The sequence below is a fragment of the Hypomesus nipponensis genome, chromosome 16, assembly GCF_054491055.1.
Source record: "Hypomesus nipponensis isolate SF chromosome 16, ASM5449105v1, whole genome shotgun sequence".
Classification (NCBI taxonomy): domain Eukaryota; kingdom Metazoa; phylum Chordata; class Actinopteri; order Osmeriformes; family Osmeridae; genus Hypomesus; species Hypomesus nipponensis.
In genome coordinates this window covers 7,071,147-7,098,648 of record NC_140376.1, presented here as the reverse complement: position 1 = coordinate 7,098,648, position 27,502 = coordinate 7,071,147, and the positions used below count along the sequence as shown (strand labels likewise).

The following is a 27,502-nucleotide window of genomic DNA, read 5'->3' as shown; positions in this document are numbered from 1 at the left end:
TTTACACTATAGAAATTCCCACACAAACTCGCACTTTTCAAATGACTTTATTGATTATTTGACCAGAGGTACAGTCATACAACCAGACAGACTGTAGGGACAGTCATTCAACCAGACAGACTATGTACAGTGTAGCTACAGTCATACAACCAGACAGACTGTAGGTACAGTCATTCAACCAGACAGACTGTATGTACAGTGTAGGTACAGTCACAATCAGACAGACTGTAGGTACAGTCATTCAACCAGACAAACTGTAGGTACAATGTATGTACAGTCATACACTCAGACAGACTATGTACAGTGCAGGTACAGTCATTCAACCAGACAAACTGTAGGTACAGTGTAGGTACAGTCATACACTCAGACAGACCATAGGTACATTCATTCAACCAGACAAACTTTAGGTACAGTGTAGGTACAGTTATGCAATCAGACAGACTGTATGTACAGTATACGTACTGTCAGTCATTCAACCAGACAAACTATGTACAGTGTAGGTACAGTCATTCAACCAGACAAACTGTAGGTACAGTCAGAACAGACAGGTATGACTGTACCAACTGAAGCTACAGTCAAACAGACTATAGTGGGAGACACACAAGCCCCAGCTTTCCAACTGAAACACACAAACCAAGTCAGCTAAGATTTTTCTTCTCAAAAGTAGTAAAATCATTAAGGCCTCCACAACGTCACCTTAACATCACTCATAACAGATGATGAACACATTTTACTTGTATTTTTCTATATTTTATCACCAACGGTTTGTCTAACTTAGCAACAGCTTCAGAAAACAATGTGCACACAAAGATGACTTGGCAGAGTGTCATCAGGCCATGGACCACCATCATCAGCACAAACAGAACCAAGCCATGAAACCAAACAGAAACATAGTACAAGTGCTTGTATCACTACATTTTAGACACCCAACATTCACAGTAAATAAATGTGAGTCCCAACTAAATGCATACTATAACATACAACTACAGTAATTGGCAATGTGTCCCTAACCCCTCACCCCCCCGCCCGCCAATCATTCCTGTGTGCAGTCCGAGGACAACCCTTTCGTCCAATCCAATTGCTCCCTGCGTTGGGGGAGGGCCATACAGCCACACCCCACAGCACCCTGTTCCTGAGGGGATGTGTAAAGTCACATGGTTTGCCCCTCCCCAATCCTGGCAAATTTGGTTGTCCATCGGGAGTCAGGGTTCCATAGCAACGTTTCCAAGCCACTCCCCCCCAGTGTTGTGTTAGACCAGAGGGGCAGGTCTCCAAGGGGGCGGAGTTCAAGTCTCCTGTGTGTGTGTGGGGAGGGGGGTGAGGGGGTGGGGAGTTTCAGGAGGTGGGGCATCCATGGGAGCTGGGCTCCAGGGTGTCTCTGAGGTGGGGTTACAGGGGGCGTGTCTCTGGGGGGCGGGGCTCCAGGGGGCGTGTCTCTGGGGCGGGGCTACAGCAGGCTCCCAGGCCAGGAGACGATGGTCAGGGTGATCCGTCCCCTCAGCTCCTTCAGCAGTCTGACCAGCGCCGTGTGGGTCATCCCCCACGTGTTCTTACTGTTTACCTCCAGCAGGATGTCCCCACATCTGCACACACACACATACACACAACCACACACACACACACACAACCACACACACTGAGTTGACATTGTGGCTAGTGCGACAGGCAGAGCAAACGTGTCAGAGCGGCAGGGCACCCTGCGGCGTGGGGGGCGGGGCTTACCGTATGCGCCCGTCATTGTAGGCGGGCGTTCCCTCCACGATGGAGCGTATGAAGAAGGACTGGTTGCAGTTGACCTCCTCCTGACCTCCCACGATGCTGAACCCCAGGCTGCCCGCCGTGTTGCGGCGCAGGACAATGTCCTTGCAGCAGTACAGGTGCCTGGACGCACACAGGAAGTCACACACAGGAAGTGAGTCCAACACACAGGAAGTGAGTCCGACGCACAGGAAGTGAGTCCAACGCACTGGGAGAGCTGAGACTGAGGAGGAGGAGGGAGGACAGCGAGAGGAGGAGGAGAGCAGAGGGGCAGGGTGTCTCACCTGGGAAGCTGCAGCCAGGACACCCAGAGGGGGGAGTAGTCTTCGCTGGTCGGGGGGCGCTTGGTGCCCTCGGTGGGGGAGGGGGTGCGGCAGGGGGGGGAGGGGGTGAGGCAGGGGCCGTCCAGCGGGCTCTCCTGCAAGGGGTGCATCTCCAGCACCTTCAGCACCACGGGGGACGAGGTGTTCTTCAGGTTGGTCACCGCCTCCCCCCTCGTCACCCCCGTCAGCTCCACGCCGTTCACACTCAGCAGGATATCACCTGGTGGGAGGGGGGGGGGAGAGGGGAGCGTTACCCCGGCAATGTCTTTCACAAAGACAACTTCACAGGACTTCAAGGACTCGTCTCTGTGTTGAATATTCAGTAGCCTCCCGCCGCAAGAGAACAAAGAAACAGCTGCACACTGGACACCTCCACACACACACACACACCTGCTCATTGGACACCTCCCTGGTAATCACACACACACACTCCTGCTCACACACATACACCTGTGCATGCGCACACACTCGCAGACAGACAGCGATGCTATACCCTGATTTGACTGTCTGTGTGTGGATGTGAGAGTGTGTGGATGTGTGTGTGTCTCCAGTAGAGCTGTGTATTTCAGACCTGACTGCTCCAGCATAATGAGCTGATCAGCTACTGCCTGCTGGTCTCCTGGAACCATCACTTCAGAGGGATGTGTTGTTTGGGTGTATGTGTGTGTGTGTGTGTGTGTACTTGTGTGTGTGTGTGTGTGTCTCTATTAGTAGTTCTCTGATCCACAGCCGGTGTGTGTGCTCTGCAGGATAAACAAGTTCATTAATAAAACAAGAGCGTTCGCGTCTGTCAACAAGCCTGATCTACACACGCACACAGACACAAATGCCACGCAACACTGAACACTGACAAATGCCTGTCTCTGAGTGTGTGTGACAGTGAGGGTGTGTGTATGTTTGGTTCTGTAGCAAGGGTGTGTCTGCTGTGTCAAAGCATGTGTGGGATAGTATTTACATTACATTTAGTCATTTAGCAGACGCTCTTATCCAGAGCGACTTACAGTAAGTAAGGGACATTCTCCCCGAGGCAAGTAGGGTGAAGTGCCTTGCCCAAGGACACAATGTCATTTGGCACAGCCGGGAATCGAACCAACAAGTTCTGATTAATAGCCTGACTCCCTAATCACTCAGCCATCTGATCCCCTGATATTTGTCTGTGTGCGTGTGGGATAGCATGTGTGTGTCCGTGTGTCTGTGTGTGTGTGTCCGTGTGTGTACCTTTGCGTATGGAGCCCTCCTGTCCCACCACCCCGCTGGCGTCCACGTTGGTGACATAGACCGGCAGGTCCCAGCCCCGGCTGGACACGCCCCCTGCCACCGTCATGCCCAGAGACTCGTGGGGCAGTTTGGACAGGGTCACTGTCTTCTCGTAGCAGCCCGGCTTCTCACACGAGTCCTGGGGTTGGGGGGGGGGGGGTGACAAGTCAGTGTGTGAGTCATGTGTTTGTGCTTGACTGAGTGTGTGAGTACACATGTATGCGTGATTGTGTGTGTGTGTGTGAGTCACAGTGAGTGGGTTGCTGTGAGTAACAACTCTACGAAGTGCTGCATTCACACCTTCTGCTCACAGTCACATGACCGCAGGACGCCACACCGGCCTGACCGCTGCTGCTAGAGCATGTGTGTGTGTGTGTCTCTCTAGATGTGTGTGTGTGTGTGTGTGTGTGTGTGTCTCTCTAGACGTGTGAGAGTGCGGGTCTCTCTCTCTAAATGTATGTCTGTGAGTCTCTCTTTCTCTGAATGTGTGTGTCTTTCTCCGTGTGTGTGTGTGACTCCAGACAGAGAGAGATCTTCTGTTCAGGTCTGAGATTAGAACCTAATCCACTCTCCACATCATCTCCTGTCTTCCACTAAGCCTCTTTATCTCCAGTACAGTCGCTGGCCCTCTGTAGTATCTCCTGCTCCCAACTCGCTCCATTCTGTCTCAACATCTCTTAATCTCGCTCTGGCGCTTTGAAGTGTGCAGCTCGACGGGCTTCCCCTCCGCCTCTCAGACGGAGGATCCAGAAGGGAGGAGATTAGAAAAAGGGAAGGTGTCTGCTCGGATAATGAGCCGCGGGAAATCTTGATTTAGTTCAGAGGATGAATCATGGGGGGGGGGGGGGGGGGAGGGAGGAGGAGAGGGGAGGGGAGGGGATGAGAAAGGGGAGAGGATGGGAGGAGAAAGCAGAGGAGAGGAGGACAGAGGATGGGGGGAGCAGGGGAGGGCAGAAGGGAGAAGAAGAGAGGAGAGAACAGGGGATGGGAGTAGGGGGGTGCATGCAGGGAGGAGGAGTGGGCCTCACCAGCAGGGTGTGCTCCATGTCTACAGGTGAGTAGGGGGGGGGGTCCCTCCAGTGCCCAGGGGGGCTCCTGCAGCAGGTCCGGGGGGGGCTGGCACACCTGACGAGACACCAGGAAGTGGACGCTCTCCTCGCTGGCCTGGAGGGGAAGCACCAGAGAACCGGATCAGAACCACACACACTAACACACACACTAACACACACACTAACACACACTAACACACATGCTAATACACAGACTTTTCACCAGTTCAGTGAGGCAGCCTGTGATACAGTATGCGTAGAAGTCTCTCCCTCTAAACTGCCTGTCCACCCACTCACCATACTGAGTCATTATCACACACTCCCAGTCACACACATGCACACTCACACTTGCAGAGTCTCTGGGTGGCAGGGCAGACTCCTTCATTAAACCAGCCCAGCTCATTAGCCAACTCGTTATCTCCTTAATTGGACTAATTTCATCTCCCTGATAGAAGCGTCCAGTGGAGGTCGGCCATCTTGGATCCACTGAGCCAGCCAATCAGTTCCCTCAGGAGCACACACACACACACACACACACTCCCCGGGAACAGCCGAACCGAGCACAGACTCACCACCACCAACTACAATTAACCACAATTACTGCAATTAACCACAATGAAAGGAAATGAACCATATTTCCCCTCACAGTCAACCACAAGGAACCAGAACCATGAAGCAGCCAGCACCAATTACCCAGAATCCCCCACAGTCTTTCACTGTCAGACCCAGGACCAGGACCAGGGGTCTCATTTATTTAAAAAAATTATAAAATGCGTGGGATTCTTACTAAAAGTGTACGTACGCCCAAAAGCCTAAAATGACGTACGCACACAAAAATTCAGAAAAGATTTATAAAACCGTGCGTACGCACACCTGTACGTAATGTTCCCTTTATAAATCACAGATTACCCACAAGTGTGCGTACGTGAATCAGCATTGTACCCCGCCCTGAACATGCCCATTTTTAACCATAAATAGTCAATGCAAAGCACCTCATGGATGCTAATCTAGTATTTCATCATGACCCTGGCATACGATTGTTCTTTACGGTGAATCATAGCGCATGACAACTTCTCAGTTAGCCTTTTGGTGGAGCCCGAAAACTCCGAAAATGTGGTGGCCGGAAGATCACCAATTAAAAAAAACTGTGCGAGTGGCGTCAACTGTGGCAGCGATACTGCGAGTAGAGATATACAATTTGAAAACAAAAGCGTTTTGTTATGAACAGTAATCTATTAAAGTCTGGACTGATAACGAGGACGTAGAGTGTAGCGATTGCACGGGAGCTTAACGACTGTATTTCCAGTTTTTGAGGATATTTGCACAGTATTAAATACATATATTTAGTTATACACTGTGTTCTGCAGTTATCTAAAGGTAGTATATATGATGTTATCTTGTATTCCATGCAGTCGGGGAATCTCCCCCTCCTGAACTCCCGTAGTGGACAATCTGATGGTGAGGAAGCGCTGAATTTTTATGTAAAATTTGGGTTGGATTGTACAAGGTGGTTATGGAACAAGAATCACTCAGTACAAGCGCAAATAACACTGCTGGATGCAATCTTCATGATAATCATGAAATTGAATGAAAAAAACGTGTGTGAGGAAAACAAAATATATAAATATTACGAGTAATGTTCTTCCCACATTCAATTTCTGCAGTCTGACTACAGTACGGTCATCTGCGTCGCCAATTCCAACTGTTTTCAAAATGTGCGTAGGCCTACGGGAGGGTCAGAGTTTGCGTGGAGGACCGCACATTCTCCCGTCAAGTTAGTTTTTTATAAATCAGGACCTTTGCGTGGAAAGTACCTTACACACATTTTCAGCCCCGTTTTGTGCGTACGCAAGCTTTATAAATGAGACCCCAGGATATCTGTAATCAAACTATCCAAACCCTCCCCCCCCTCAACCCCCCCCTCCCCTTCCTCATCCCCCCCCTCCCCCCCCTCATCCCCCCCCCCCTCCCCCCTCCCCTCACCTGTATGAGCAGCGCTGCGTGCTCGGGCGCCCCGTAGCGCAGGTCGTGCCCGTTGATGGCGAGCACGCGGTCGTTGACGCACAGCTGGCTGTCGCGCTCGGCCAGGCCGCCCTCCAGCAGGTGGAAGACGAACACGCCGTGCTCGTCCGGCCGCCGCACCAGCTTGATGCCCAGCTGCTCGTCCGGCGTGCTCTTACTCAGCACCACGTGCAGGCTGTCCTCCCTCTGGCCGGGGGCGGGGCCGGGGGCGGGGCTGAGGCGGGGGGCGGAGGGGTAGGAGGCCCCCGCGCCGCCCCCGGCGGCATCGTGGGCGTGGCTGCGGGACCGGTAGCGGTGGCGCTGCTCGCGGAGCACCGTGAGGCGCAGGAGCGAGCAGGGCTGCTTCAGGGTGGCGAGGGCGAAGCAGTGGTGCACGTTGCTGATGTCGATGCCGTTCACCTGGAGGGGTGGGGGATATAAACGGAGTTATGACACATGTAGACCCCCCCTCCAACACACACTTCTCTCTCACATACACACCTCTCTCTCTCTCTCTCTCTCTCTCTCTCCTTTCTCTCTCTCACAGACACACACACACCTCTCGCTCTCTCTCTCACACACACACACACACACACACACACCCCTCCCCACCTTGAGGATCATGTCTCCAGGCAGCAGTCGTCCGTCGCGGGCGATCACCCCCTCCCGGTAGATGTCCTGGATGAGGATGCGGACCAGCGGTGTCTCGCTGCCCCCGACGATGCTGATGGCTAGGGGCTCGGCGGGGTCGATCCTGGTGATCTTGATGCTGATGATCTCGCCGTCCGGGATCAGGTGGTGAAGCTGGGGGAGGAGCAGCACTGGGGGCAGCAGGGGAGAGGAGAGGGGGGGGGAGGCAGGGTTAGTCAGAACAAAACACACTCTTATTCATACTTCCAGAATGAAATACAACACACAAGCACACGCTCACACACACTCTACTTGCACCGCCCCCCCCCCTCGCCTGGCCAGACTGTATCCCCACTCTGCAGTTTCTCTGCTTCAGAGTCAATATTTCCTCTTCATCACCACAGACACAAGTCAGACTGTTACACAACCTCTCTCTCTCTCTCTCTCTCTCTTCCTCCTTTCTCTCCTCCCCCCTCCTCTTTCTCTCCCCTCTTCTCTCTCCTTTTCGCCTTCTTCTCTCTCTCTCTCTCTCTCTCTCTCTCTCTCTCTCCCTTTAACCTCAAGTTCATCTCTCTTCTTCTCTTACTCTCCTCCCCCCTCTTCCCTTCTTATCTGATGGACCAGAGGACTTTATGCAATCTGCAGATGAATTATTAAAGCATCATATGCTGCAGTTACACCAAGGGATCCCAGCCCTGTAACTCTGCACACAAACACAGACAAACACAGACGCACACATAAATACCACACACTCTACAGGGAATCAGTGAAAGTGCAGACGCAGCACAGCAAGCAGTGACATCATAGCACCCGAATCTACTCTCGCCAACAAACCTGGTAACACAAAGGACACATGCGCATATGCTCGCTAACAGACACACACATGGGAAACACACCCACCCACACATGCACACATGTGCAACAAACATACACATCCCTCATAGCCCCCGCCCCCCCCCCCCCTCCTCCCCCATACACACACACGCAGGATATACGGTACCTTCGGGCGGCGTGCTGGTGTTCCTGGCGTTGTCCCGCTCCTCCGTGGTCTCGTTGGAGACGGCGTTCCCGCTCTTGGTTCTGCGCAGCACGCTGAACGCTCGGTTCAGACGCCGGAACGAGCGGCTCCGCACAGAGCTGCGGTCAAAACTGCGGACTGCAAGAGGGGGGAGGGGTGGGGGTCAAGAACAGCCTGGAAATGCTAGCACCCCTCCTAGCACCCCTTGCATCCCTGCTAGCATCTATCCCTGCTAGCATTCTTGTGAGAATCCCTGCTAGCAGCATAGCTCTGCTCAAGGGGGAAAGGGAAGGGAAAGGGTAAGGGGGGAGGGCATTGAGGTTGGGATGGATGAGTTTGTGGAGGAGTGACCTTCTCATTCAGTATTATTCATTATGCTCTCCCCCCTTTCTCTCGCTCTCTCTCTCTCTCTCTCTTTCTCTCTCTCTCCTTCCTCTACCTCTCTCTGTCCTTCCTTCCTCTTTCTCTCCCCCAGTCTTTCCTCTCCACTCTCCAACACTCCACCTCTCCTTTTCTGTCTTTTCTCTCTACCTGTCCTCTCCTTTCCTCCTCTCTCTCCCTCTCCCCTTCTCTCCGCTCAGTCCAGGCATGTTATGGATTGGTAAACCAAGATGATAAACCTAATTGGATAACAGGGCTCCTATCAGAGATCATTAAGTGGTACAAACACAGTGCAAATGGCAGGGCTGGAGGTGATGTGTGTGCGTGTGTGTGTATATGTGTGTGTGTGCAGGGTATCTATGGGACTGAGACCCTATGGAAGTCTGACTAGAAACCTCCTCTGGCTCACTGCTCTATATCGATTTTCAATCTGTCTCACTGACAAACAGCTACACACACACTCTCACTTACACACTTGCACACACTCACACACACATAACACACTCACACACTCACTCTTCTTGGTGTTGTTGTGTGCTGTCAGGCTGGTGGTGCTTCCTGACTGGCTGTTGTCCTCCATGTTGGGGTCGAAGGCGGGGTTAACCAGGCCGGGCTCGTCTGATAGGAGGGCCACGGCAGAGGCAGGGCCGTCATTGGCCAGCGTGGCGAGGGTGAGCTCTGAGGTGCTGTCAGTGCACTCCCCCTCCTGTGAGCGTCGCTTCCTGTCTGCGGAGAGGCCATAATGGGACGCCCCCTTACACCTGCACACACACACACACACAAGAGACAAGATGGAGCCTGTGAAGAATGAAATAAGATGGAGGACAGACAGTTTCCGACAAGTGTCTGTGTGCGATGTATCTGTAGGTGTGCGTGTATGGGTGTTGGTCCTGAGTGCATGTCTACAGGTAATGTGTGTGTGTGTGTGTGTGTGTGATGTCTCCATGCATGTGTCTATCTCTGTCTCCCACACAAGTTTGTCACACAGCAGGAGGAGATATATACACACACACACACACACCTCCTCCAGAACACCTTGTACAGGGCAGCAGGAAGGAGCCGGGGAGATCTGACGCTGCAGGTCATTGATCTAACTGAATGAGGAACCAGATGGACCCGCATCGACCTGTCAGGCTAAAGTACAGGAGCTCTGGTTGGCGGCGGATGGGTGGGGGGGTGGGAGGAGGCAGGGAGGACGAGGAGGGGGTAGAGGGAGGAGGAGGGGATAGAGGGAGGAGGAGGGAAGAGGGAGGAGGTGAAGGGGGTGGGCTGTGGGGGAGGAGGGGGGGCATCCACATGCCCCTCACTATCAATTAGACAAATGAAAATCCACACAACTCCAGCACATTCTGCGACCCGACTGCACTCCCCAAACACCCTGTCTATGACCAGGGAGGATTTATAGCACCTCTCGCACATACGTATAAACACACACACACACTTGCACACACATCAACACAAACACACATACCCATGTTTAGAAATGAGCTAGCATGCAACAGGAATGACCGTCATGTCTCTCTATCAGATCCCCCCCCCCCCCCTCACCACCACCACCACACATCCACAGCCAATCAGAGCTAAGGCTGGGTTTCTGACAACAAAAGGTGAAAATTCATGTTTGATGGCCAGTCAGAACTGAAGAAGTTTCTCTTGGGCCCAATCAGGTCCCTCGTCTCCCCTCCGCGGCAGATCAGATCAGTTGAGGCGGTTAATCCCGGGGATTACGACAGTCTCAATCTCAGATCTCCAGATATTTAAGGGTGTGAGAAGGAGTGGAGGAATCCCAGAGTTGACAGCTGCTAGGAAACTTTCACCATCCCTGAGATTAGAACTGCGAGAGCGCCGTCTGTCTGTGTTTGTCTGACTGACTGTCTGGCTGGGTGCCTGTCTGGCTGTCTGTCTGACTGGTTGACTGTCGGTTTGTCTGTGCCTGTCTCTCTCTCATAGTCTGTCTGAAGGCATTCGCTGTATGTTACACAGGAATGCAGTCTGAACCCAGAGAACACACACACTACTCTCCCACAATACACACACACTCACACAACCTTACCAATTACACACACATTTAGACACACATGTTGTTGGTACATTAATTAAATCCACGGTGACAAAGGCCTGGAGGAAGGTGAGCAGCTGTATTCACCAGTGTCCTGACGACACCAGCTTGTAACTAGAGCTCTATTTAGACACACACAGACAGAGAGGGCGAGAGAAGAAAGGAGAGGAGAGGAGGGAGGGAGAGAAGAGGAGAGGTGGAAGGGGGAGAGGGTGGGAGGGAGAGGAGATGAGAAGAGAGAGAGAGAGAGAGGGAGGGTGTGAAAGGGAGAGAGGGCACAGACAGAAAAAAACTCTTCGGAAAGAGAACGACTTTTCTCTGTTAGCTGCACCCAGTTCCAATCTACCCCTCCCTCTCTCTCTACCCACACCTACCTGACCCCCCCCCCCCCCCCCCATTGCTGCAAGGCCCAACCTGAATCAGGACAATCCATGATCAATACTGGAGCCTGAGGTCATGACCTCCCCATCATCACCTGGGGTCATGACTCCTTCATCAGGCTGGGAGAACAGCCAGCCAGCGCTGACCACCTCAGACCCGACACAGTCTGTCTCTCTCTCTCCCTGTCTCTCTCTCTCTCTCTTTTTGTCTCTTTCTCTCTCTGTCTCTCTCTCTCTCTTTTCCTCTTTAATTCTTCTTCAGTCCCTGTCTTCTTCTTCCTCCCTTTCTCTTCCTCTCTTTCATCCCCGCTCTCGCTCTCTCTCTCTCTCTCTCTCTGTCTCTCTCTCTCTCTCCATCTCTTCTTCTCCCTCTTCCTCATCTCTCGCTCTTCCTCTCTTCCTATCCCCCCCTCGCACTCTGTTCCTCTCTTTGACTCTCCGTCTCTCTTTTTCTCTCACGCTCTCTCCATATTGAATTATATATGTCACTAGATGAATTATAGATGTCTGTGTGACTTTCTACGTGACTTACGTAAGTACTTAGTGTGTGTGTTTTGTACGTGTGCACGTGTTGGCTGACAGGAGAGCTTGAGTTTAGATTTCAGCATGAGGAAGCATCTATCTCACAACCTGCATGTGTGAATGTGTGAAATATTACAGTTATAAGATGCATGTTTATGGACAGAGAGAAAGAAAGAGAAACCGAGAGAGAAAGAGAGAGAGAGTAATTTCTCTCTTGCGATGGAAACTCATTAGTGCTAATCACACAAACAGAATCGTTGTCAGCACCGAGGGAGAGAGGAAAGACCAGCAGAGATGGAGGAGAGGAAGGGAAAGAGAAGAGAACAGGAGAGGGGGAGAAGGAGAGAGAGAGAGAGAGACAGAGAGAGAGAGAGAGAGAGAGAGAGAGAGAGAGAGAGAGAGGGAAAGGAGGGGGGGGCAGGGGATGGAGGGAGGTAGAGAGAGGGAGAGATGGAGAGGAATGGAGGGAAAGAGGAAGACAGGGAGTCAGGAGGGATGAAGGGAGGCAGGGAGAGGGAGGCAGGGAGAGGGAGGCAGGGATGGAGGGAGTGAGGGAGGGAGGAGGAGGCCTGTCACCTGGCTGGATACAGATGGATGTTGTGCCACAGATCTCCAGCCAGCCAGAAAAACAGCCTATCTGCTCCTGCATTGCCTTGACAACACGTCATCATCAGCAAACTGCCTGTCACACACTCACTCACACACACACAGAGGAGGAGAGAGAAGGCTCATCGTATTTACAAACAAGGCTGACCCACATAGTGAGCACGTTCTTGCTCCCATCGCCATGGCAGCACGACGTACAGACAGATGGGAGGAAGTGACCTCATCCTCTCCTGTCTCCTCTCATCTCTCTCTCTCTCTCTCATCTCTTTCCATCATCTCTATCTCTCTTCCCTTTCATCTCTATCATTTCCATCCCTCTTTCCTCTCCTCTCCTCTCATCCCTCCCCTTATTTTTCCTTTCTTTAAGTCCGTCCCTCCAATCCAACACTCTGTGTTTGTGGATGTAGATGAGGAGGTAGAGGGTTAGGGGAGGGGTGGGTGGAGGAGGAAGAAGAGAAGTAAGAAAAGGAGGAGAAGAAAGAAGAGAAGAAAGAAGAGGAGGAGGAGAAGAAAGAGGTGGGGGAAAGGGAGGAGGAAATGATGGACAGTCCTGATCACTCAACATCATGATGAGGAAGCTAGATGAGAGGTTGTTGCCATGGTGTCAACGAGCTGTGAAGAGAGGGTTTCTCAGCATCGATGAAGGAGGGTGTTACTGACGAGTGTGTGTAGTGTGTGTGTCTGTGAGGTGTGTGTGCTGTCTGTGTCGTGTGTAGTGTGTGTGAGTCTGTGTTGTGTGTGTGATGTGTTGTGTAGTGTGGTGTTTGTTTTGGTTTATTTTCACTTCTTATGAGTCTAAATATGGCAGTGTGTGTACATGCTGTATGTTCTGTGAGTGGCCAACATATCACACACACACACACACACTTAAACACTAACACACATACACACACACACACCTCTGCTGCAGTATTGTTATGTAGCATCCAAACAGAGCCAGTCTGCACACAGCCTTAGCTACCTGCCACGGCAACCGCATCCCGGTGCCACGGCAACAAATGACCACTGCTTTTAAAATCATTATCCCAATCGATGGAGCATCAGATGGCCTCCCTGTCAGCCATAATAGCAACACACACTCACACACTCACACACAGTGACAGCTACTCATGTAGTTTAACATACACACACATACACTGCATGTAGTGTACAGTATACCATCAGAGACATAACTGTATGAAGTACAGACATGTGTATCCAGTGTATTGTGTATATTCACACACACTGGATAGAGGCTGGAAGGGATGGATGGAGGATGTATGGGGTAGAGGCTGGGTGATGGAGGCTGGATGATGGAGGCTGGGTGGAGGTTGGGTAATCGAGGCTGAATGGAGGCTGGATGGAGGCTGGATGATGGAGGTTGGGTGATGGATGCGAGGTGGAGGCTGGAAAATGAAGGCAGGATGGAGGCTGGGTGATGGGGGCTGGATGATGGAGGCTGGATGGAGGGCTGGGTGAAGGAGGCCAGGTACTCACAGCTCAGAGTAGAGGATGTGCAGGTTTCCAACATTGTCAGTGTAGTTGGCTGGACTGAGCCAGGGTAGGACAAGGAGCAGGAGAGCCTTCATGATCAAAGCTCAGCTCTCACCCTCTCTCACCCTTCCTCACCCTCTCTCACCCTCTCCAACCCTCTCCCACCCTCTCTCACCCTCCGTCAACCTCTCCTACCCTGCCTCACCCTCTCCCACTCGCTCTCACCCCGTCTCCCTCTCCCCCGACGCTCCCTCGCCCTCTCTGTTCCCCTCTCTTCCTCACCCTCTCTCCCTCTGTGCTGGAGCCCTCTGTGCTCTCGCCTCTCCCCCCCCTCCTCCTCCCTCCTCTCTCCCCCCTCCTCCTTCTCCTCCCAGAGCCCGTCCCCCGGCTTTTGCCCTCCTCTTTCTCCTCCTCTTCCTCCTCTCTTCCCGCAGAGTTGGCTGCGGTTCCCAATGGTTCCCTTCTTCCTCTCCTCTCCCCGCCTTCCCTCCTTCGTGCAGTTGTCTCCGCCTCAGGAAGGCTGCTCGGCCATCTCAGCTGGCGAGGAGGAGGAAGAGGAGGAGGAGTAGGAGAAGAAGGAGGCAGGTTCAGAGTATTCCGGCGGGGCTAGATAAAGAGGAGGAGGAAGAGGAGGAAGGTCCACATGAAGGAAGCACATTTGGAAAGTGAGTAGCGGCTGGGAACGCTGTAATCTGCCCGGGCTGCCGGCCAGTCCTAAGAGGATTTGCTTGTAGATGTGTGTGCGTGTGTGTTTCCCTCCGAGCGAGCCAGTGTGTATGTGTGTGGGAGCGTGTGTGTGAGCGAAACGGTGCAGACAGTGACTTATACCGCAGCATCTACCACTGAGAGGGAGAGATGGGCTAAACCAAACAGGAGGAGAGAGGTGGGGGGGGGGGTAGGGGGGGAACCCAGGAGCGCTCTGATTGGTTGCCTTCCCCCTCCTGTCACACACGCAGCCTCTGCATCGCACCCACCCCTCCCCCCTGCCTCCCCCCTCCCCCAGCCTGCACATACGTTATCCAGGGAAGGGGGAGGGAAAAGGCTTGTGGCGCCCCCCCCCCACCTTCCCCCCCCCAGATAGACTCTCCCTCGCGCCAGATTGGTGTGCTTGCTCCAAGACTAGGAGCTGACACATACGACACAATCTAGATGCTTCACAGAGCAGACTGTATCCTTCTAGAGGGAGGGGGAGGGAGGGAGAGAGAGAGAGAGAGAGAGAGAGAGAGAGAGAGAGAGAGAGAGAGAGAGAGAGAGAGAGAGAGAGAGAGAGAGAAAATTATATATATGGAGAGACAGAGGGGGTGGTTGGAGAAAGGGGGATATATATATAGGAAGAGAGAGAGAGAAAGGGAGAGAGAGAGAAAAGGAGAGAGATGAAGGGGGAGTGATAGAAAGAGAGAGAATGAGAGAGAGAGAGAGAGAGAGAGAGAGAGAGGGAGTGATGGCGTGACATTATATACAGATGGAAAGAAACAGGTGAACAGCACAACAACAACAGCCTCCTCTGTGGGTGGGGGTGGGGCGGGGTGGTGGGGAGGGGAGGTTACTGACTGGTGTGGATTGATTGGGTACTGGGGGTTGACTGGTTACTGTAGAGGGACAATCTGATTGGCTAGCAGAGGTCTGATGTCACAGCTAATTAATGGGGCATTTCATATGGTAATGAGAATCTTTATAAGAATTTACCAGGTTGGAGAGATGATGTCCATCTCTTCTTTCATTCCTCCCTCCCTCCCTCCCTCTCCCTCCCTCCCTCCCTCCCTCCCTCCCTCCCTCCCTCCCTCCCTCCCTCCCTCCCTCCCTCCCTCCCTCCCTCCCTCCCTCCCTCCCTCCCTCCCTCCCTCCCTCCCTCCCTCCCTCTCATCCCCCTCTCTGAGCATGGTATAGGTCAAAGGGAGAAGGGTAGCTTTAATGTTTTCACTTAAAAGAGCTCTCTGTCTCACCATCCCATCTTTCAACTTGTCCATCTCTCCGTCCCTCCATCTCTCCATCTGTCTGCCCTCCAGAGTTGTATCTTCTCTATATTTCATGACCTGTTTTCCTGATTGATTTGCACCTCCACACTTCTACGCTTCTACAGTTCTCTCTTCTCTTCGTTTCTGTATACTTTCATCCATCTTGTGTTCTCACCATCCCACACATAAAGCAATTTCCTCTCCTCCTCCTCTCCTCTCCTCCTCTCCTCTCCTCTCCTCTCCTCTCCTCTCCTCTCCTCTCCTCTCCTCTCCTCTCCTCTCCTCTCCTCTCCTCTCCTCTCCTCTCCTCTCCTCTCCTCTCCCCTCCCCTCCCCCTCCCCTAGCCTCCAGTGTGCTGTTGAATGTAGGACTTTAGAGTTAAAAACAGAGTAAACCTGTAAGTCCTGGTGAATATTCCAGAAGTGATCACAGCTGAAATTTGGGGGTATGTTTGTGCCCACTGCCCATGCACTTACGTGTTTACACTGTACACATGTATGTGTGTACATACACAAGTGTGTGTGAGACTGTGAGTGTGTGACACTGTATATGAGTGTATGAATATGTGCGAGCGTGCTCCGTGTGTGTGTGAACAGCGCTTACAGGACCCCCGAGCTAGCAGGAAATGGAATGTAATTGGATTGTCACAGGATGCAGTCTGAAAGCAGTCCTCCCTACAGGAGCCCTAACCCAGAGCACACACACACACACACACACACACACACACACACGCACACACACACTGAAAACCTCTGACAGCCTCATAAACTAATACTCATTCAACTCTTCTGCTTCCAGCAGTCCATCCTTCTCAGAGAGAGAGAGGGATGACAGGAGCAGAGGACAGTCAGGAAACTTATTTTATGGAGAGAGGGATTGATGCAGGGATGGATGGGTGGAAGGATGGAGGGATGGAGAGATGGATGGAGGGATAATTAGTCCAGTCTTAGGCAGGACACGCCACCTGCCACTCAAAGATCACCAACAGCCATCTGGTCACATTAATACACACTCAAACGCTCACACACATTCTCACAAAAATCCTCTCACACACATTCACAGACACACACACAGAGCTTATATAACAATCAGAGTAACAAGGATCAAAACGATGCTTATTTCCACAGATACCTCCAAATATGGCCAGAAGGCTCTTCAAAATTCAACTCGTTGGCACGCGAAAGATGTGTAACTTTCGGTTCATGTTTCTGAACTGCTTTTGGGGAGTAATCTGATGTCGAACAAATCCCCCTCATCCTGGACATCCCAACCAGACCCAGCTCCTCTATCGACCAGATCCTGTCACGGCAGCCAGCACTGGCAACATACAAATCTCTCTCTCTCTTTCTCTCTCTCTCTCTGTCTTTAGTTATCTCTCTCTCTGTGTGTCTCTCTGTCACACATACTGGTAACCCTTCTAGAACCAGGCCAGTTAGAACCATCTAGAACAATGGCCACAGACCATAAACAAGGACTTCTAAAAATAAACGACCCACACACCCCAACCCGAGAGGGGAGAAGAGGAGATAAGGGGAGGGGAGAAGAGAAGAGGAGAGAAGAAGGGGAGGAGAGGAGAAAGAGAGGAGATGAGGGGGAGAGGAGGTTATGTAATTCATGGAAAGTGCTGTTGTAGACAGAGATGCAGTAATGATCCCAGAAGCCTTCGGGCCTAATGAGCATTGCTAATAGAGAGAGAGAGAGAGAGAGAGAGAGAGAGATATGTAGAGAGGCCTCGGATAAAAGAGAGCTGTGATGAGGAAGTGTTCCCGAACTCAGGGGACTTCAGCCTGAGGCTGAAAATGATCAGTAACACAGGGTAGGAAGCTGTTAGCGTGTGTCTACGTGTGCGTGCGCGCACAATGTGAGTGTGCGAGAAAGAGTGTGTGAGTGTTTGCTAGCATGCAGGCGTGTCTGCACATTACGTGCGGCCATGTGCACCTGCTCCTGATGTGGTCCTCCAGGTCCCCGCGGGCCACCTCCTCACAGCAGTGCTCTGGGAATGGGCAGGTGACCCTCAGCTTGTCCAGCAGCTTCACCACCAGCAGGGTGGACCTCCGACAGTGTTGCAGCATCAGGGGGGCCCGGTCCACCGGGCAGAAGTCACTCTCCAGCAGGAAGCTGGTCAGGCACTCCTGGCAGTAGGTGTGCCCGCACGGCGTGTCCAAGGGCCGGATGAGAGGCTGCAGGCAGATGTGGCAGACCAGGTCGTCGTCCACCTCGTCGCAGTACAGGTACTCGTGGTTCTCCTCCTGCAGGTGGCGCTGCCCGCACGCCTTGCACAGGTCCGGGGGCGGGGACTCGGGGGGGAAACCCATCATAGCGGGTGCTGTGGCCATTGCCGTGGCGCCCTCGGGCTCCTCAAAGTCCGGTTGGAGGCTCATGGAGGGGGGGGGGCTTGGAGGGGTGGGGCTTGGGAGGGTGGGGCTTGGAGGGGCGGGGCTTGGGGGGGCGGTGTCTGTCGGGTCCGTTGTGGAGGTGGGGTCTGCTGGTCAGGACAGAAAACTCCTGAGAGAGAGAGAGAGAGACAGATTGGAGAGTTAGGATGGCTTTTGATGGGGAAACTGTCACCAAACCTCAGTTGGTTGAAACTAAGTAACAGTTGAACTGTATGCTATAAAGCCCTCTGGCAAATAGAGCGGTAGAGAGACAGATAGGCAGGTAGAGAGGTAGAAAGAACGACAGAGAGACAGGCAGTGACAGAGTCCAGAAGGACAGTCACTGGGCAGAGAGATGGAACTGAGTTAGTCATGCAGCAGGATTCTGAAGCAGTGAAGGGACACTAATGACTGTGTAGAAATCTCTCACCCTCTCACGGCCCTTAACACACATGCACATAAACTCACTTCCTACTCATTTCAGAACATCAAGACTGCTTCCAAGAGACCCTGGAAACCTAGAGTCTGAAGACCTGGAGATAAACACTCCATCATGAGTGTATGTGAGTGTGCGTGCGTGTGTGAGAGTGCATGCGTGTGTGTGTGTGAGAAAGTGTCTTAAGTGTGTGTGTGTACGTGTATAAGAGTGTGTACGTGTGTGTGTGTGTGTCAGTGTGTGTGGTCTTGTGACTGCACTGGCAGGCGGGCAGTGACAGATGGGCACAGAGCGTGGCGATCGTCAGCCACGTCACCGTGGCAACTACCATCTTGTTGGCACCTGACAGGTGGTGGATCTGGATCAGAGGGGCATAATGAGCTAGAAAGCTCACACACGCACACACACACACATGTACACACATACACAAGACTAGACCTGATCAGACCAGACCGTGCAACAGACTTTTTTAAGGTGCTCCATTGATTCATGTTTCAATCTTCAAACTTCAAAATCACAAGAACAAAACAAACAGCTGGCCTCTGTTCCCTTAAGTTGCCATTGCCTTGGCAACCTTTGCCCAGTAATTAATATATCCTAGTCCAGTTCTTTCTCGACATATCTTACCATTACCATACACACACATGCATTACACCAGCACATACATGTGCATGCCAGCATGTGCATACGCATTACATTGACATTACATGTAGTCTTTCAGCAGACGCTTTTATCCAGAGCGACTTACAGTAAGTACAGGGACATTCCCCCCGAGGCAAGTAGGGTGAAGTGCCTTGACAAGGACACAATGTCATTTTGGCACAGCCGGGAATCGAATCAACAAACTTCTGATTCACAGCCCGATTCCCTAACCGCTCAGCCATCTGACCGCTCAGCCATCTGACACACACATTTGAATACACGTGCACACAGACATAAATGCTCAAGTGCACATTGTTTGTTTATGTGTGAGTGTGTGTGTGTGTGGGGGGGCTTTAGAAGGTGAGAGGGTCAGCAGTTAGGTAAGGGTTAACTTGCTACTGTCAAGCTATTCACACTGCATCTACACCAAACACAAACATGCACACGCGTACACACACGCAGGCACGCACTTCAGAACAAACACACTCAAAATACCTAAAAAACACCAAAAGTACTCATTACAATGAGAACACTATGTACCACTCCAAATCAGACTTCGCACACACATATACACACACACACACACACACACACAGTCACACAAACACACACGTGTTTGGACACGTCACTGAGAAAGAGGGAAGATTCCAGCGCAGAGCATGACAGGATTGTGTTTAGCCTGGATACAGCAACTAAATAACGCACTCAATAACACTTAACACACACACACACACAAGAACAGACTGATCTCACTTTTGGATACACAAAGATATGAGAAATGAACAGTGCAATACACTAGCTAGATTGCTTATCTGCTTAGCCCACTGCCAAATACACTGCCCAGACAGTACACAACCCTAACACACTACCTATCACACTTCCCATTACATTAGCTACAACTACATTACCCAACACACTGGTACACTTCCGACCTAGCACACTGCCCTAGCACAGCATCTAACTACCAAGTACTCTACCTAGCACACTACCCTAGCACAGCATCTAACTACCAAGTACTCTACCTAGCACACTACCCTAGCACAGCATCTAACTACCAAGTACTCTACCTAGCACACTACCCTAGCACAGCATCTAACTACCAAGTACTCTACCTAGCACACTACCCTAGCACAGCATCTAACTACCAAGTACTCTACCTAGCACACTAACTACCACACTACCTTATACACTAAGAAGCACACTTCCCAACACACTACCTAGCACACTACTTACCTAGCACATTACCAACTACTCCTCCAATAGCACACTACCTAACACACTACCAAGTACACTGCTTAGCACACTACCTAGCACACTACCAAGTACATTACCTGCCTAGTTCATTACATAGCACACTACTTAACACTCTACCAAGTACACGGCTAAGCACACTACCTAACACTACCTATCACACTACTTAACACATTACCAAGTATACTAACTACCTAGCACACTACCTAACACAGTACCAAGAACACTATCCACCTAGCACATTACCCAGCACACTTCCAAGCACACTACCCAGTACACCACCCACCTGGAACACCATCCAGTCCGGAGGACTCTGAGGAGGGGAGTAGGAAGAAGAACGACGTCTGGCCGTCTCACCTGGCAGGTTTGCTGAGAAAGGGTGTAACTAGACCTGCCAGGGAGAGGGGGAGGGAGGGAGAGGGGAGGGGAGGTAAGGGGAGGGAGAAAGAGGACTTTGTCCCAGTCCCAGTGCTGGCTGGGTGGTGGTTGGCTCCTGTGTGACTGGCAGGTGTGCCGGTGCTGCAGGAAGGTCCTAGGAGCAGCTTGACCCGGAGACCCAGGAAGCGGGTCCAGGTAACCAGGGAACCAAAGGGAAGTAACCAGGAAGTAACAGAGAGGAGGGGCTGACACTAGGGGAGGCCTTTGGAGGAGACTCAAGCAAAACAGAACAGGTCTGACCTGCTTTGAGGGGAGAGGAAGGGGGGGGGAGGGCGGAGACCCACATGACAACAAAGGAAGGGGGAGGTGGAAAGAGAGAAAAAGGAGCAACAGAGCATAGCTGTGGTGAGTCTTTGGGGATGTGTAACGAGTGCCAGCATGCTTTTGCATATCACCAACAGGTCATAAGTCACAAGCTCTCTGTACAGTCACATAGGGGCTGTGATACAGCTTGCTTCTTCCTGTCAGAGAGAGACAGAGAGAGTGAGAGAGAGAGGGGGGGGGGGGGAGAGAAAGTGAAAGAGACGGATTGAGGGAAATACAGAGAGGGAGAGAGAGAAAGAGTGACAGAAAGAGGTAGAAGGAGGGATAGAGAGATCGAGAGAGAGAGCAAGCAGGAGCTCTAATAGCTTCCTCTCTTGGCTTAAATGGCCAGTTTACTCTGTAAACAATCCAAGAGAGTGTGAGTTTGTGTTTTGAATGTGTGTGTATGTTGGAATATATGTTTGTGTGTGGGGGGGAATTGGTTTACATGTGTTTGAGCCTGTTTATGTGTGTGTGTTGAAGTAGCTACAACTCTGGATCAAGGATTCTCTAGGTTCAAAGAGGTTTGAGTCAGAAGGAGTTTTTCTCTTAAAAGGTCTGGCGTGAGACAAGCGCTTGCAGGCAGATGCACATTCTCGGCTGGCAGGTTCAGAACTGCAAAGAACAAACAGTTGTAGTCAAATTGTATCATCATGAACCAACAACAGGGTGTGTATGTTCCTCCCCTCTCATCTCTCCCTCCTCCCTGCCCAGTGCCCCTCTCTCCTCTCCTCTCCTCCCCCTCTCCCTCCCCCTCTCCTCCCTTCTCATATCTCCCTCCTCCCAGCCCAGTGCCCCTCTCTCCTCTCCTCTCTACCCCTCCTCCGTCCCTCGCTCCATCTTCTCTCATCTCCTCTCTGTATTTGACTGTGGCTCTCTACTAACTGTTGGGTCTGTCGTTCCCTCCTCTCTCTTTGTTACAGAGTGCCTCTGTAACTTTCCATCCTCTCTCTGACTCACTGTCTACATCCTGGGCCCATTGTCTCGGCGGCACACACCCGCTTAGTTTACAGATCACACACTTTGTTTTTCTTTGATACTTGATGCTTCTTGCAATCAATTCAGTGCGGCATATTCATATGCAAAGCATATGAATGTTAATATTTCCAGGGACTGACGCACAGAGAGAGCGAGAGAGGGAGCATAGAGAAAGAGACAGAGAGAAACAGAGACAAGCATGTTCCTGGTGCATTGTGGGAGCCGCACCCTCTCCTATCACAAACCCACTCTCTACTATTATTATCATTGGCCACCTTCTGGGTAACTCATTTACATTTAGTCATTTAGCAGACACTCTTATCCTGAGCGACTTACAGTAAGTACAGGGACAGTCCCCCCGAGGCAAGTAGGGAGAAGTGCCTTGCCCAAGGACACAATGTCAATTTTCACGACCAGAATCAAACCGGCAACCTTCTGATTAATAGCTCGATTTCCTAACCGCTCAGCCATCTGACCCCATGTTCTGATTGGTCAGACCAGCTGGAGACAGCATCCGATTGGTCAGACATGAATGCCTGTCTGTCTGACTGCCTGTCTGACTGCCTGTACACAAATATTTCCCAGCATGCCTTGTGTGTGTAGAGGCTATCAGTATGATGAGACACTAAACTAATCTGCTTGCTGTGTGTATGTATGTACGTATGTATGTATGTATGTGTGTGTGAGAGGTTGTCAGGATGTGAGGTGCTGGCTAATCTGGTAGGAAGGTGAAGGGGACAGCAGATCAATACCTGGGGTCTTGGGCAGAGTGGTCCCATCCTTCAGCCCACGATGCCCATGATCCAGAGAGAAACTAGCCTGCCTGGACATCATGCTAACCTCACCCCATTGATTGTGGTGAGGGGCTATTTTTAGACCAGTTTTGTTCCATAATTAAAAGCTGATCAATAAGTCGATCGAAGGAGAGGGGAGAACGGTGACATATGCCCACATGTGAACGCGACAAGAACACGCTGGGCGGCTCCACGCAGTTGTACACGCACACACACACTCACGCACACACATACACGCAGGTACTCACATACACACACTCACACACAGCTTTGTGAATCAGCAGCTATGTTGTTCTGGCTGCTGCTGAGCAGGTGGTGTGTTTGTCTCTCGTCTACAGAGCTCTGTGTTTCTCTGGCAGAACATGACGTTCGTTTCACCTTTCAGTGCATGTACACTGTGGGTTTGCTACATGTAGCTTATCTGTTTGTGTGTGTGTGTGTGTGTGTGTGTGCGCGTGTTATCATGTGACTAGTTTGTTGCTATTTACATCCACCAGCTTCCTCCTTCTCTGTGAAACTAACCCAACATGCCTGCGTCACGGAGGGCTGGGGGGAAGCATGTGAAAAAGGGAATGGAGAGAAAGATACAAAGAGAGGGAAAGAGATGAGAGAGAGAGAGATGAAGGAGAGAGAGGGAGGGAGGATAAAAGAGAGGGGCAAGAGAAGAGAAAGCGACAACAAAAAGAGAGGGAGAGAGAGACGATGTTCCCTCAGGGTTGGGGTGGGGACAATAAGCAGGGTTAGGGGGGCAGTGTAATTTTACACACACCCATTATTCCCTGGCCCAGTGTTCTACTCAAACCTCCCTAGCTTAAAAGGTTCTAATGCCACCGCCCCCCCCCCTCCCCAACCCCCCATTTCTATTTATTGCCATCTCTCTCTGACGCACACGCATCCCCCCCCCCCACCCCCCCCTTCTGACCCCCCCAGAAGCAGCCTCCCTTCCACAGGAACATTCTGAAGCTGTTACTGTTCATCTTCCAGACTCCTCCACTCAGCCTCTACAAATTACAGCTCTCCACACTCTCCAGAGTCTACAGTCAGTGTAGTCTACAGTTTGGGGGGCTGCACTGCCAAAACCGAACATCTGAACGTGAACGATCGATTTTCAATCTAGCTGGACTTGTTTAGAGTATAAATGGCTTATCTTGTGACTTCATGTAAGTAAACGACAGATCATTTGAAGAAATCTCATCAAGTGAAATATCCTACAGCTCTGGCAGCCCAACAAGTAAGCAAGCAGTATTGGAGCACTTTAATCTAATAGGGCATGTTTGCAGTGTGTGGTCTAGTGGAGAAACCTGCCTCCGCGACAACTCGCTACTATGACATCGTAATCCTCCCCGGTAATCCTCCTTCTGTTATGATGTCATGGCGGTCCGACACGCCGGGTTTCTGGGTCAGTGTGGCTGTGCTAAGCTGCTCTCTGAGCGCGCCCAGAGGTGAGGGTCAGCCAGACCAACACCCTGCGCCGCTAGTGAGACTGGAAGCGACGTCACCATGGTAACCAGCACAGACGGAACACCACCCACACAGACATACACACAATCTCATCTGACATTCACTTTTTTTTTCTTTCCAGACACTTGTCTGGAATGCATAAAAAGACATAGTGGCACAGTGTTAGGTACCCACATCTCAGCTACCAGACACAGTGTAAACAATAATAATAATGATAAATGGGTGGCTTTGCAGCTTCGCCACCAATCATATATCAGCTGCAGTGCAGTTTGTGACAGGTATTGTACCCCTTGACATGCTCAATGCCAGACCTATCCCAAAATAACCCTCTCAGACCAGGAGCCATGGCTAATCGCTTGAAAGTGTTGCCTACCAGGAGAAATTTCTACTGGCGCTGATGTCGTCACATAGTGTCGTGCTAGTGTGATTGGCTAGATAGACGGCACGCATCGTTGACTGCATTGTTTTGAATTTTCAGTGAACGCTCAACAGCTGTTTAAGATGGAAGGAATAAAGGAGAGCAAGTTAGAACATATCCACACCTTTTATAATGCCTCCTCAAAATGAGCTAAAGCAATTTTCTCCGATCGATCACCTAGGCTACAAAGCGTAAACAATGTAACCATAGCTTCGTGTTTGCCAAAGTATAAATGCAGCAGCCTGAGCCACACTTTTTTTTTCCGTCGGCGACCATTTCAAAAGTGTCGGCGACATAAGTATAAATGAGGCTTAAGCCCTCCTTCTCTCTGCTGAACTCTGGATAGAGCTAGTACATCAGAACACACCAGTAGGAATGAGGGGAGGAGAGGGAGGAGAGCAAAGGAGAGGAGTGGTGAGAGGGAGGAGAGTGGGGAGGGAAGGGAGAGGGGAGAGAGAGGAGGGAAAATAAGAGAAGAGGGGGAAGCGGACAGGGGAGAGGGAGAGAGGAGGGGGAAGAGAAGGGGGAGAGGAGGGGAGTTATTCATATTGTTCATGAATTGTTCATCCAAAGCTCAACAGACCTCCACGAAATGTTACTTTCTGAAACATTAAACAGAAACACAGTTTCATCTCCCTAGATTCTTCTACCTGGGGACAAAACCCATGCTTCTGTGTGTGTGTGTGTGTGTTTGGCAGTGTGTCAGAAAGAGAGAGTTTATGTGGGTGTGTTATAGATAGAGACGTGTCTGTGAAAGCGTTATCTGATGATGTAAGGGAGATTGGCATTATGAGCTGACCCAGAGAGAGACTGTGTGTGTGTGTATTGTGTTCATCAGAATGAGAGGATTACGTCTGCCTCCTCTCCTGTCATTGGAGGCTGCATCTGCACACCAGTTTAATCAGGGCTGTCAGAGGGGGGGTTGGGACAGGACAATCTATGACTCAACCTGGTACCACTGTTACAGACCTAAGTCTCCTCTCCTCTCACCTGCTGGGAAGCCGAGTGTTGGTGTAAGGTTGGATTGAGGACAAGGTGTTTCTGATAGAAACCCCCCTCTGGCACTCAAGAGCATGCTGGTGATGCAGAGACCCCCCTCTAGGGCCCAAGTGCATGCTGGGATGTGTAGTCATTCAGGAAAGAAATCAGGCAAATGGAGACGTCTCCTCGGTTACCAAGTGATTGACAGGTGGGCAAGCTCGATCTCATACTGGAACCGGACAATAACACTGTTCAACCAACCAACCAACCACACACACACACACTCACACACACACACCTGACATGCATGCACACAATCAGTCATTCACTGAATTACAGAGACAATGAAAAACAAATTCAATTGAATTTTAAAGTAAAACCTGTGTGAGATTGATGGTGAATGTGTGCGGTTGATGTCTGCGGTAGTGTTGGAGGTGCTGTGTATGTGTGAGTATGTGAGTGTATATGAGCGTATGTGTGTGTGTGTGTGTGTGCGTGTGTGTGTGTGTGGTGTCAGTGCTCCATGTAGGTTTGGCAGGACCAGATTAAATGCATTCATCTTCATTTGGTGTCTGGCGTCAGCTACTGGAACAGACACGCTCTGCTTCCTCAGAGAGTCACACACACACACACACACTCACACACACACACACACACACACACACACACTCATACTCACTCTCACTCTGACTGCCTGGCCTGCCTGGCCCACCCGCATCTTAGTCTTAATGCCACACGCTCCATAACTCTCTTTCTCTCTCTCACACTCTCTCTTCCTGTCTGTGTCGTGGTGACATTCAGTAAGTCCTCCTGTGTGTTTAAACCCTGCTTCACTCTCATCTCCTCCAAGGATAAGAGAGGATAGGAGAGGAGAGAAGGAGGGGGAGAGGAGAGAAGGAGCGGGAGAGGAGAGAAGGAGGGGGAGAGGAGAGGAGAGGAGGAGGGGGAGAGGAGGGGGAGAGGAGGAGGGGGAGAGGAGGAGGGGGAGAGGAGAGGAGAGAAGGAGGGGGAGAGGAGAGAAGGAGAGGGAGAGGAGAGAAGGAGGGGGAGAGGAGAGGAGAGAAGGAGGGGGAGAGGAGGAGGGGGAGAGGAGAGGAGAGGAGGAGGGGGAGAGGAGAGGAGGAGGGGAGAGAAGGAGGGGGAGAGGACGACAACATGGCTCTCTTGCCTCATGGATCGTTGAACACATCATTTCTCGCCATGAATTTGCCTGACAGAGAACATTAGCACAAGCCCTCTTCATCATGCTACCGAGCACTGCCGACGCACAGGCGGACAGACGGACGACACGCGACACCACCACAGCTTGGTCACGCTCGAACACGCGCACACCTCACGCGCACACACACACACCTGTGCGCCTACGCACACCTCTCACACAAACCCTGACCCTCTGCAGCTCTGACTGTTGTATGACTGTGACTTTTCATGCTCTGAAAGTCACTAAGGTCCATTCAGAGGAAGGAAACTCTCCCCAGCCGTGAGAGCTAGCAGTAGCCAGCTGCCATGGTGACAGAGCTGTCGATGTCACACACGCAAACAGGTACACACACAGACGCACACACAGAGACAGACACGCGCACACAGACTGTCGGCACAGGGGTCAGAATGCAGAAGAATCACTTGAAGTGTTGACAAGCTTTTCACTGTCAGAGAGATAAGAAAGACAATGTGACTGCCTCTTTTTCTCAGTGTCTGTTTCTCAGTCTCTCCCACACTATGTCATTTCCTTAACTCTCTCTCTCTCTGTGTCTCTCTCTCTGTGTCTCTCTCTCTGTGTCTCTCTCTCTGTCTCTCTCTCTCTCTCTCTCTGTCTCTCTCTCTCTCTCTCAGGGGCGTAGCCACAGGTAGGCACAGGCCTACCCAATTTGTTCGAAGGCCTACCCAAAAACGAAAATATCTCAGAAGAATTATGCACCGGATGCACATCGCAAAGTAAATAAGCTACAAAAAACTGAAAAGATGCCTATCCATATTTTTCTAGGCCTACCCAAAAATATTTTTCTAGCTATG

At 51.3% G+C, this 27,502-nt stretch overlaps 1 protein-coding gene across 1 annotated transcript; it reads right to left on the bottom strand.

Annotated features, from left to right (window-relative positions):
* Positions 1–31: 31 nt before the first annotated feature.
* lnx1 (ligand of numb-protein X 1) lies at positions 32–17,793 on the bottom strand. Its single transcript, XM_084675982.1, is given in 11 exon segments — positions 32–1,583; positions 1,723–1,881; positions 2,043–2,301; positions 3,300–3,477; positions 4,367–4,408; positions 4,410–4,502; positions 6,371–6,808; positions 7,001–7,209; positions 8,019–8,174; positions 8,934–9,178; positions 17,351–17,793. Coding segments are annotated over 11 exon segments (2,358 nt in total). The 3' UTR covers positions 32–1,447.
* Between the last annotated feature and the right edge of the window lie 9,709 nt (positions 17,794–27,502).